The sequence below is a fragment of the Melanostigma gelatinosum genome (genome assembly GCF_949748355.1).
Source record: "Melanostigma gelatinosum genome assembly, chromosome: 21".
In the NCBI taxonomy this organism is placed as follows: domain Eukaryota; kingdom Metazoa; phylum Chordata; class Actinopteri; order Perciformes; family Zoarcidae; genus Melanostigma; species Melanostigma gelatinosum.
In genome coordinates this window covers 21,194,438-21,206,615 of record NC_136654.1, presented here as the reverse complement: position 1 = coordinate 21,206,615, position 12,178 = coordinate 21,194,438, and the positions used below count along the sequence as shown (strand labels likewise).

General features: G+C 43.1%; 1 protein-coding gene across 1 annotated transcript in view; it reads left to right on the top strand.

Annotated features, from left to right (window-relative positions):
- Positions 1 to 11,609, top strand: part of LOC306794686 (alpha-tectorin-like) — a gene marked incomplete at both ends in the record, with an annotated part of 34,080 nt that extends 22,471 nt beyond the window's left edge. Inside the window, 21 exons of the mRNA XM_079292842.1 lie at positions 1,041 to 1,319; positions 1,416 to 1,511; positions 1,637 to 1,802; positions 2,294 to 2,694; positions 2,788 to 3,364; positions 3,449 to 4,029; positions 4,295 to 4,847; positions 4,936 to 5,534; positions 5,702 to 5,856; positions 6,002 to 6,402; positions 6,561 to 6,757; positions 7,136 to 7,531; positions 7,651 to 7,934; positions 8,055 to 8,332; positions 8,480 to 8,599; positions 9,693 to 9,877; positions 9,975 to 10,135; positions 10,628 to 10,879; positions 11,062 to 11,221; positions 11,316 to 11,418; positions 11,518 to 11,609. Of these exons, the coding sequence (XP_079148968.1) occupies positions 1,041 to 1,319; positions 1,416 to 1,511; positions 1,637 to 1,802; positions 2,294 to 2,694; positions 2,788 to 3,364; positions 3,449 to 4,029; positions 4,295 to 4,847; positions 4,936 to 5,534; positions 5,702 to 5,856; positions 6,002 to 6,402; positions 6,561 to 6,757; positions 7,136 to 7,531; positions 7,651 to 7,934; positions 8,055 to 8,332; positions 8,480 to 8,599; positions 9,693 to 9,877; positions 9,975 to 10,135; positions 10,628 to 10,879; positions 11,062 to 11,221; positions 11,316 to 11,418; positions 11,518 to 11,609 (6,036 nt within the window). The remainder of the gene's footprint in view (positions 1 to 1,040; positions 1,320 to 1,415; positions 1,512 to 1,636; positions 1,803 to 2,293; positions 2,695 to 2,787; positions 3,365 to 3,448; positions 4,030 to 4,294; positions 4,848 to 4,935; positions 5,535 to 5,701; positions 5,857 to 6,001; positions 6,403 to 6,560; positions 6,758 to 7,135; positions 7,532 to 7,650; positions 7,935 to 8,054; positions 8,333 to 8,479; positions 8,600 to 9,692; positions 9,878 to 9,974; positions 10,136 to 10,627; positions 10,880 to 11,061; positions 11,222 to 11,315; positions 11,419 to 11,517) is intronic.
- Between the last annotated feature and the right edge of the window lie 569 nt (positions 11,610 to 12,178).

Genomic DNA, 12,178 nt, shown 5'->3' with positions numbered 1-12,178 from the left:
TATTACTTCAAGATTATACCAATTTCCCCTGGTTTGCAGCTAATACTGCTGGCTATGATTGTTATATATATGTATCTATATATTTAGACATACATATATATAAAATACACAATTCACATCCTATGCCAGTGTGGAGGTTGTAGAGGTACCACATCCAAGGCATTGCTTTGCTTTTACTTACAAGTTAGCAAGTTAAAATTACAAGGTTGAAAGGTGGTGTTTCACCGCCACCCTCTGGTTGCACTTGGTATGTGGTACAAAGATTACTTTGCTGCACCTGCAACTATGCCCAACGGTGATTTTATGGTGTAGAAAACAAGATCTTCAGATGTTGTTACATTGCTTTTTAAATTAGAACTTTTTGACAGAAGTAATTTTGACTGTCCCAGAAAGCAAAGCCAGTGAGCCTTTGAGAGAATTCTGTCTTTTCTAATGTTTTCATTGACATATGTTCTGTTCCTGCTATAACATGCCATAATGGCTGCTGGGAAAAAGGTTTATTTTGGTTGGTCAGAATATTAGATTAAGAGTCCACAAAAACACAAATAACACAAAAACCATATTTTGTATCAAACATTGGTATGATAGGTGTGGTGATCTAGAAATATACAAAAAAACACTATGATGGACATTCCATCTCTTCTTAAAAATGTGATGTCTTTTGTTCTTTCTAGGAACCCTCTACTTAATAACCGGAACAAGAAGCAGCAACACAGATGATGGAAGTTCTCCTAACATTCGCCTGCAACGATCATTTCTGTATTTTGGACGGACGTATAATCAGATTTATGTATGTAAATATCATATTAGCAAATACAAAATCCATATATGTTATGTTTTGTGGAGGAATCTGGTTAGTACATCACAAGAACTGTGTTGTAAATGTGCAACAAATAAATGAATGGAGCTAATGAATAAATTGGAGAAGTAAAAAAAAATGCACTATGCTATTAAACTAATGCTACTTTATATTTGACTTCAACTGAAACGTATAATGTTACTAATTCTTCGTTAGTAAGAACTGGTTAACTTGTTTCCAGGTGAACCACAATGGACATCTGACCTTTAACTCACGTTCGGGAAGTTACACCCCTCAAAGGTTTCCACTGCATGGATCCAGGGACATCATTGCTCCACTCTGGACAGATTTAGACAACAGAGCGAATGGTCAGGTCTACTACAACCAATACACCAGTGGCAGCATCCTCCACCAAGCTACGCAAGACATTAATCGTTACTTCCCAGGATTGAGTTTCAATGCCAACTGGGTCTTTGTTGCAACATGGTATGAGGTGGCCTACTATCCCACCACTGGAACAGTAAGTTATCTTGTTCTAAATGAGGAAACACATGACGTGTATTTGACATATTACAACATATATTTACTATAATAACCACAAGTAATTTTTTTTCAGCAAACAACAGTTCAAGCAGTCTTGATCTCTGGTGGCCAGTACTCATTTGTGCTGATGAATTATGGGATAATAGCCTCAACAAACCAAAATATACAGGTGAGAGGCATTACAATGATATGTGACTTACAATGTAAAAGTGGCCATGACTTACTTAAACCTGAATGCAGATGTGCAAAAACAAAAAATAAAACTACTTGTATTGATGTGACATGTATTTCCAGGCTGGATATGACACAGTGAACTCCACTCACCATTTCATCATCCCTGGATCATTCTCTAACAATGCATCAGGCAGTAACTCAAATTTCCGCCTGAGCAGCAATGTCAATGTGCCCGGTCGCTGGGCTTTCCGGACAGACCATGGATCAGGAGGCTGTCCTTACAATGGTAAGATCAGAACCAGAGGGTGGTCACCATATAGTTCTTTACAGTAATGTGGATATGTGATCACCACTCCATGGAGATATGTATTAAGTGTTTGTTGAACTAAATAAACAGTGTATTTTGCTGCAGACAGCTGAGTATAATGTACATACTGCTATTACATTAGAATATATATTGCAATGCAATATAATTGCAATGCAATACAATTGAATTGCATTGCATTGCAAGTTAAGTTTTTTCATTTCATACCAAAGCAGTTCTCAAAAGGTGACAATGTAATGTCTCAAGTAAGGCGGTTGACGACTTTTCTTGCAAGGCATCCTCTTCTTTATCCCCTAATTTTTGTCACCGTTCTATTGTTTATTGTAAAAACAAAGGCAAAATTGTCCACAACAAATTACCGTAAAGTCAAATGTCGAATGTTTTAAAAGTAATAGTGTCGACACGTTTCAGTCTATTCCGTGAAGTGAACTTTTCCTTTCTTTCTTCTGAAGATGAATCCGTGCAGCTTGGTGACTCATTCTGGAGTGACAGTACCTGTGCACAGAAGTGCACCTGCACCTCAGCAGGCCTGCAGTGTCACAACCAACGCTGCTCCTTTTCCCAAATCTGCCAACCTACTGCCTTTCAGTTCACCTGCCAGACGGTGCGGAGAGGCACCTGCACCATCAGTGGTGATCCACATTACTATACCTTCGATAACACAGTGTTTCACTTCCAAGGCACCTGCACTTATGTTCTCTCTGAGCAATGTGGTCGTGGGTTGCCCTACTATAGAGTAGAGGGCAAGAACGAGCATCGGGGCAGCACTCGTGTTTCCTGGACACGACTTGTCAAAGTGTTTGTCTATAATGAAACCATTGAGCTTGTCAAGGGACGTTGTGGTGCAGTTAAGGTTGGTATTAAGAAATAAGTCTCCACTTACTGTGATATATTAATTTTGTTCATATTTTTACAACTATGTCTTTGCTTGTTGGTGTGTTTACAGGTTAATGGCATCTTCGCAGACACTCCATTCTCTCTCAACAATGGCACGGTCCAGGTTTACGAGTCAGGTTTTTCTGTGATCGTCAGTACTGACTTTGGCTTGGAGGTGTCTTATGACACAAATCATTATGTTCGGATCAGGGTGCCCTACACTTACCAGAATGCAACATGTGGCCTGTGTGGAAACTTCAACAATGATCGCAGGGATGACTTTCAAACCCGCCAAGGACAAGTTGTCAGCTCTGATGTGGATTTTGCCAACAGCTGGAAAGCATTGGGAGACAATGAGCCTGGTTGTGAGGCACAGTGTGGAGGTCTGAGCTGTGCTGCCTGTACTGAGGCTCAGACAGCTTTATACAGCAATACTGCTCATTGTGGTATCCTCCAGAGCACTTCTGGACCTTTTGCCGCTTGCCATCAACAACTTCCCCCACAGACATTTTTGCAAAGCTGTGTGTATGATCTGTGTGTAGGAGAAGGATATCAACCCATTCTGTGCCAAGCCCTAAATGTGTATGCAAGTCGGTGTCAACAGAATGGTGTACAGCTGCCAAGCTGGAGGAGGCAAGGCTTCTGTGGTATGTCTGTCAGTCAAAAACATTATTTCATATAATCCTTGGGCTGTCATGATGTCAAGATACATCTTGTTTTCTTTTGTCTAGAAATCCAATGCCCAGCAAACAGCCACTTTGAGCCGCGAGGCACAGCATGTCCAGCTACCTGTGTCAGCCCCAATTCTACCTTCGACTGCCCTCTTCCTGTCCAGGAGAGCTGCATCTGCAATTCAGGCTACATACTTAGTGGTGGGGTCTGCATCCCTCATGCTGAGTGTGGCTGCAGCTTTGAGGGTCGCTACTACCGCTCTGGAGAAACTGTAATACTAGACAACGACTGTGGGAGACGTTGTAGCTGCAGTTATGGCTCCATGACTTGCCGTTCCCATGGCTGTGGTCCACTTGAATCATGCCGTGTGGAGGAGGGAGAAAGAGGATGCAGACCTAACAGCTATGGAACATGCTGGATAAAAGGCCCAGTGTCATATCAAACGTTTGATGGATTGACATACCTGTATCCTGGGGCGTGTCGATTGACCCTTGCCAAAGTAATGGGATTGTCTAGTTACCCACATTTTGTGGTGACAGCAGAAAAACTGCCCAGAGGCCAGCAGGGTTTTTCCAGGTTGCTAAAGTTTGAGGCAGAGGGAACACACGTGTCGATTGAGATGGCGATCAGCAGAGTAGAGGTAAGTGATTGGAACTTTTTTGAAAAGACAGATTCCGATGTGATACATCCAACATTTTAAAAGTTAGGCATCTGAACTCTAATGAAGACAAATTTGACAAAAGGATTGCTGACGTGGGGAAAGTTTAGTAATGTGAATATTATTACAACTGTTTTAGGTTCTTTAATGATTTAATCGTTTCTTCTGAATATTTAACAGCACATACCTTTGTTTAAATCTTTTGAACTACAAAGTAATTTGATCTACTGTTCAAATGGCCCTTTAGGTTGACGGTCAGCGGATAAGACTACCATTCAGCTCGGCATCCAACCGAATCCAAATCTACCAGAGCAGCATTCACAGTATCATCATTCGCACTTCCTTTGGTGTAACTGTGCAGACAGTTTGGCCTCACTTTGTGCGTGTCACTGCACCTGGTATCTACAACGGTTCATTAGGTGGACTCTGTGGTAATTACAATGGCCAGCCACGTGACGACTTCCGCACACCCAACGGCATTCTGGTCACCAGCCCTCAGGACTTTGGGGACAGTTGGCGGGACGGCTCTGTCGCTGCACAATGTGTGGAAAGTGTAAATCATGACTCTACAACACATAACAATTCCCGTGAGTACTGTGGCATTCTTGGCTCACCACGTGGAGCGTTTGCCCAATGCTTGGCCATGGAGGACTCCCAGCAGCATGTGAATGCATGTGTGGGGATCCTTAGAGCCTCTAGAGATCCAGCATCAGCACTATGTGAGGTCCTACGAGATTATGCACTGATGTGTCAACAGCAGGGCTTTGCCCTTGGACGCTGGAGGAATGCAACTCACTGTGGTAAGCACTGTGCCCCCTTTTGGTGTAGGTTGTTTTGATATAATGTAAATGACTTTGCTAAATTAATTGATTTTTTCTTCGTCTCTAGAGCAAACCTGCCCCCAAAACAGCCATCATGAAGTCTGTGGAAGTTCTTGTCCTTCCACCTGCCCCAGCCTCTCTTTCCCTTTCGTCTGTGACACTGTGTGCCAGGATGGGTGCCAGTGTGATGATGGTTTTATCCTTAATGGCAACCAGTGCGTGCGACCTACAGCCTGCGGATGCCATCACCAAGGACGCTATCGGCGAGGAGGAGAGCGATTCTGGGATGGTGAGGAATGTCAGAGCTTGTGTTCCTGTAATGGCACTACTGGGGCAGTCCACTGTATCTCCAACGCCTGTGGTCCCCAGGAGTCCTGCCGTGTGGTGGCGGGTGAGTTTGGCTGCCATCCCAACCCTCATGGCACCTGCTCTGCCTCTGGTGACCCCCACTACCTCACCTTTGATCGCAAGGCCTATGACTTCCAGGGAACCTGCCGCTATGTTTTGGCGACCCTTTGTAATGCCACTCATGGGCTTCACCAATTTTCTGTGGAAGCTAAGAATGAGCCGTGGAGAGGGCGGCCAGTTTCAATCACAGCAGAAGTTTTTGTGAATGTCGGGGGCTATCGAGTGCACATGTCGAGGGAGAGCAGTGGTGTGGTACAGGTGAGTTACACAAATTCTGAATAGTTAGAGATATTCTTTCTCCTGACCTTTCCTCTATTTTTAATCTATACTGGGTTTACGGCTATCATTTTTAAAAGCACCATATAGTTGCAACAAAAATACAAATCTATGATTGTTAATCCAATTTTCTTTGTACATTGTTAAAGGTGAACGGAGTAACTAAAAGCTTACCTATTCTCCTGAATGGAAGTCTTGCAATCTATGCAAGTGGATTTCGCACATATGTCAGTGCTGAGTTTGGCCTGAGGGTCATGTACGATGGATATAGTACAGTGTCTGTCTCTGTACCTCCAAGTTACAGGTAACTGCCATTTACTGCAGCCCATGTTTGAATGCTTTAGTTTACATTCTGAAAGATATTTTATTACAAATGTTTGAATCATGTAGCTTCAATGTATAAACATATTTTTGACTCTGTGTGTATTTAATTATTGTCTTCATTACAGACAAAAAACATGTGGACTTTGTGGAAACTTCAATGGAAATCCAAATGATGACTTCCACACCCCATCTGGAATGATGGTTACCACTCCACAGGAGTTTGGGACAGCCTGGAAAGTGGCAAGCAACTACACCTGCAGTGATGGGTGTGGCTCCTCCTGCCCACAATGCAACAATGAGCTACCTGCTAGAGCCCAATGTCAGGTGATTCAGGCATCTGACGGCCCCTTAAGCTTCTGCCATGAGGAGGTGAACCCAGCGCCATATTTCAGGGACTGCGTGTTTGATGTTTGTGTGTCGGGAAGTGAAGGCCAAGATCTTCTGTGCAGAGCCATTCAGACGTACGTCACTGCCTGTCAGTCTGCTAATGTTCGAATCTACCCTTGGAGACAGAACACCACCTGCAGTAAGTCAACGAGTCAATGTGTTGTTTATCCACTATTTAAACAGCCGAGGAAACAATCAAAGAAGTCTCGACCTACTGCATCTACGTGTAGGCTATGTTAATTTACTGAATCATTTTCAACCATCTGACATGCATCATTTAATTCCTCTCTCATGAAGGACTTGACTGTCCCGCCAACAGCCATTATGAGCTGTGTGGTACAGACTGTGGTCACATCTGTGCCAGCAGCGTTGATGCCATCTGTGAGCAGGTCTGCTCTGAGGGATGTTTCTGTAATGAAGGTTTTCTCAGGAGTGGGACAAGATGTGTCCCCATGGAAAGCTGTGGCTGCCAATATGACGGGTTCTACTATAATGTAAGTCATATAGCTCTAAATGGATAAGAAACCAGATTTGTATCACTGTGCCCGAATAATTTATCTGACAGTCTCTGTGATTTATTTGCACATAATCATTTCACTTTGGTCAAGCAACTCTCTTATATCACAGATATCAGAATCCTTTTGTCTTCTTTTTTAATCAGCCAGCATCAGTGTGCTCAATAAAAAGCGATCCTCATTTGCCTAAAATGATCAAGTAACAAGACATTTAGAAATACTGTTGACAGAGAACCAATTATTTTCTACTTTATTGTGCTACATATATTGTGTCACAACTGTCATATTGTACCTTGACCAACTGTAGTTGTAGCACATTATCATTTTTATTGCATCTGTTTTTCTCACATGTTACAGGCTGGTGAATCCTTCTGGACAGAGGGTTGCTCCCAGCGGTGTGAATGCCATGCTCCCAATGACCTGCGCTGTTCTGCTGCATCTTGCACTTCTACACAAGAGTGCACCATCATAAATGGCCAGCTGGGCTGTTTAGATGAGATGTCTACTTGCACTGTTACGGGCGATCCACACTACATCACCTATGATGGGGCACTGGCCCATTTCCAGGGCACATGCTCTTACATCATTACTGAGAGTGTGAACTCCGGCATCAATGAGAAACACTTTCAGGTAGTAGCCACCAATAATCACCGTGGCAACAACCGTGTGTCGTTTGTGTCAGCAGTGGATGTATACCTCTCAAATCAACTAGAGAGTGTGCATGTCAGGATTGGACCCAACAAAAGAGTAAAGGTAAGCTCTTCATTGCTTGCAAGATGAACAGCTTTCTGTATCTCTGTATTGTAAATATAATTACTAACAAGTGCCTCCTCCCTTCTTGTCCGTCTCTCTCTGATCTCTCTTCCTTCCAGGTAAATGGAAGTGAGGTGTCTCTTCCCACCACTGTGGGAACATTAGCTCAGGTAGTAAGACAGGGAAGCTACATCGTGGTCGACGCCATTGACTTGAAAGTTCACTTTGACGGCCGAAGCACTTTACTGGTCAGACTGGCCCAATACCATCAAAATAGAGTCACAGGCATGTGTGGAAACTTCAACAGGGATCGTTCAGATGACAAAGTCTTGCCCAATGGCACTTTGGCACAAAATGACAATCACTTTGGACACAGCTGGAAATCCTCCACAAGCCAACCAGGGTGAGATGTTATGAAAATAACTTGCAGGGTTAACAATCCTTCACGACATAAAGACACAACAATAGACATATGATGGAAAAATATGTCAAAATAAACAAAGTCAAATCATCTATTTTCTAGATGTGGATCCACTGATGGAAGGAGTGATGATGGATTGGATGACTGTCCCTATATGGAAGAATACTCTGAGCACTGTAGTGTCATCACCAACAGTAGCGGTCCATTCAGTGCATGTCACCTGCACTCTGATCCACAGCCATTTTTCAGTTCCTGTGTCTATGACCTCTGCCTCTCCACTCCAGCCAATGGCATGCTGTGTTCTGCAGTCTACGCCTACGAGAGCACCTGCTCTGTCTTGGGGTTAAACATCCCTGAGTGGCGCTCTGCTTTGCTGTGTGGTAAGTTTGCACTGGGCTAATGAACAGACAAAATAATGAAGGAGAGATATAATCCTTAGTTTAACAGAACTTTAGCATTTGTCCTACCTGTGGAAAAAGGTAGTTTTTTACTTGTTTCGTCACATCCTTTCCCCACAATCTCCATAGCTGAGTCAGACCCCTGCGACCCGCTGGACTGCACAGAGTATGAGTGGTGTGGTGAGAAGCGCGGTGTACACGGCTGCTTCTGTGATGAACATCACCATCGGCCCAACAATGAGAGCTACGGTGAGGGCAGCTCCATTTAAAACACTGCTTTGTTTTAAAGATTCCGGATGTGATATGTGTAAGATGAGTAGTAGAAATTGCTTCATAGTACAATTTTATTGTTTGTGAAATATACGCCAACGTAAGACCACGGAACAATAATATCCACTCAGGTGTCGGTTTATCATCGTTATCTTGCCATAATATCCAATCCCAGAGCTTAGAACTCAAGATTACGGTCTTGAAAAAAGTGCAATCTGCAATTTAAACCAATTCACTTTTAAATTCTGCGTCAATTTTAAATGAATTCAGCCAATCTGAATGGCACCCCTGAACAAATCTCAGCCAAGTGTAGTGTCACGGGTTGCCCCTAGGGTGGGGCAGTGCAAAAGAGAGCGTAAAACAGGCACAATCAGACCGTATAAACAAAAATAAAGGTTTTATTGGTACATCCCACTGGCAGTTCCTTTAACTCCCAAATCACACCTCAAACGAACAAGGCCATGAATAAACATAAAGCGTCCCAGAGGAGAAAGGGGTTTCTTCATCCAACAAAGTACTCCCACCCTGCAAAGTCCTTGGTCTCTGTTCCTCCAGGTATGCGTCCTCTCTCCTACTCCGGGCCCAACTCCTCTGCCGCGGTGCTTTCCCCTTTATTCAGTTTCCCAGCCCTGCCTCAATTAGGGGCCTTAAGCACCTGCAGCTGGGTGCATGATGAGGCAGTCTGGGAGCTGTAGTCTCTAGCCCGGTGGCCATTTTGGGTTGTGGGCACTGATCCTGGGTGAGGATGTAGCACCCCTCCACAACCTGTCCCCTTGTGATGCCACACAAGGCTCATGGGTATTGCAGTATTGTGAACCGTGCACAATGCCAAAATGAGCGACGAAACATGATTTCATGGAAACAGCGTTAAAATGATTTAAATGGTCAATATAAACCATGAGGATTGTTACAATATCTGTGAGTCACAACTCTGTGGGTTTGTCACTATGAGCAACACCTTTCAAATTCCATATAGTAGTTATTTAATACAGGAAAATATTGATTTGTGCAGCTTTAACTATGAGCTACAAACACTGCAGATTGTTTTTAAAGCTCTCTCTCATATACGTAGACTCGTCCATCAGTTGTTCCAGTAGTTCAGGCACCATGTCTGTGTCGCGCTGCCAGCTGTTTGAAGCTGGCTTCCACTCCAGCGCCCTCCACCTCCGAGATGACTCCTGCAATGGGACTCTCCAGGACGGACGACTGGTGTTCCGCTTTAACAATGACGACCAGCTGTGTGGGACAGCTCTCAGGGTACAGTCCATTTTAGAGACGTTAATGTGCTCCATCAGACATATTACAAGTACAAGCAACTTACTGAAGTTTACCATTTTGTCATTTAAATTTTAAGAGCAATGGAACCCATTTTATCTATGAGAACACCATCCAGGGTGACGTGGACCCTCATGGAGGGATAATCAGCCGCCAGAGGAACATTCATTTGCGTTTCTGCTGTGAATACCATCTGACCCAGGCCCTGTCTATGGATGTGGGCATCAACCCTGTAGAGAGGTAACAATAACAACACCATCTACTTTACATGTTTTATGCTAACTGAATACAATTACCACAATCCTTCTTATGGTGAACATATGTCCATAGTGATACGTCATGACATATGTTAAAATATTTATCTTTTAAATAACAGGACCATATATTAAACAGTGCTACATCTGCACCTCAAACCTTTTTTGAGTATTTATCTTCTGCGACAGTGATGCTCGATGATGACAAAGACTGAAAATAGTTAGTTATAATTTAGCCCTTTGTTGTCATAAATGTTGTGTAATTTCTCCACTACCCACAGTCTGCACCCAATGCAATCAATAAACTTGCCATTTCAACCAACAATACGAAAAAAAGTTAAAAGAAAAGAAAAAAAAACTGTCCCTGTTCTGTAATTGTGAATGTGTCAAAGATTGTCAACAAAACGTTGTTACCAAGAGCAAGCCAGTGAATTGGTCCTTCTCAAGTGCAATCAACTTCTTTGTTGTTTTTTTGCAGCATTGTGAGAAAGAAGCTTCCATCAGGCCATGGACAGTATCTTACGAGAATGATCCCCTACCAGGACGCTGGCTTCCGCTATCCCCTGGCCAGTGGCAGGAACATAGAAATGGTAGTTGACCAGAGGCTATATGTGGAGATTCGGACAGAAGGAGTCGATGCAAGGCAGATCTCCACCATTATGGACTCTTGCTGGGCCACGCCAGTCAACGACGCCAGCTACCCTGTCCGCTGGGATCTCATACATGAAGAGTAAACAAGCTATTGCAACTTCATGTAGTTTAGCATTCTGATCACTGGTTCTTGATTACCCAGAAAATGATTTACTCTTGAAGGGCCTCTCTTCACTCACTCCACCCATCCTCACTTTCACAACTTAACCCTGTTTATTTTATAGTCCAGCTGGTAACATTGTAACCTCTATCTCCCTCCAGGTGTCCTAACCCAGCAGATGGTACAGTAGAGCTGGTTGCGAACGGCATCTCCACGGTGGCCCGATTCTCCTTCAAGATGTTCACCTTTAACAACTTTTCATCCATCTACCTGCACTGCCAGGTCCACCTGTGTCTTCTGAGACACAACAACTGCACTGCTGTAAGTGCTACTGTGTTTGTGTGCGTTCGTAATGAGTTTGGATAGATTATCAAATGGTGCGTTAACAGAAACCCCTAATGTTGTTTTCATGCAGCACTGCTACCCAGGCCACCACAACCGAGTTGCAAGGGACGTATCCCAGCATGCCATGACGGGCATCTCAATAGGACCACTTAACATGCCGCTCAATCGGAAAGGTAAAACCCTCTTATCTCCTCATGACTTTTGCTCTTTTGATAACACTAATCTTGATGCATACATTTGATGTACTCTAAACTTTAATTCTTCTCTTACAGCCAGAATGGTGAACCCGAGCAGTGCCTCAGGCCAGTTGGCCTCACTGGTGACCCTGCTAGTCAGTTTGCTGACAGCCAAAACTCTGGTGTAGGGCGTTCAAAGATGATCCATATTCTAACAATCACTCAACATACATTTAGATTGTGTTTCTATTAGAGAGGCCTTTTCCTTGTGTTCCGTTTTTGTGGTCTGCTGAAAATTGAAGTAATTCTGCTTTATAACCGTAAATGTGCAGCATACTGAAGCTGAAATCACTTGACTTTTTGTTGTTTTCACTATATAAGATGTTTATCGAGTGTATCCTTAGTTTCTTTGTCTGGGTTCTCATCATTAGATTTATATCATATAAGAAGTAACCAACCATGTATAATGAAGGTTGAAAATAAAAATAAAGTTTCTCAATGCATGGAGTATGGATCTCATTTTCTATTGCCCTTAGTAGAAGGTTGTGTGGTTGCTGCAAGCTGCCAGCATCACTTAATAATTGAATCAACAATGACCAGGTTATGGCTTAATACCTGCAAAGTCATATCCCAAGGAAGGTATTATAAATGATCACATAAATAAACAAAGAAATCTGATAATAACAGGGCCTATCTCTGTCATTTATTTCCTCTAACAAAAATATACAAAATAATTGTTCAATTGTGCAGCTCAAGA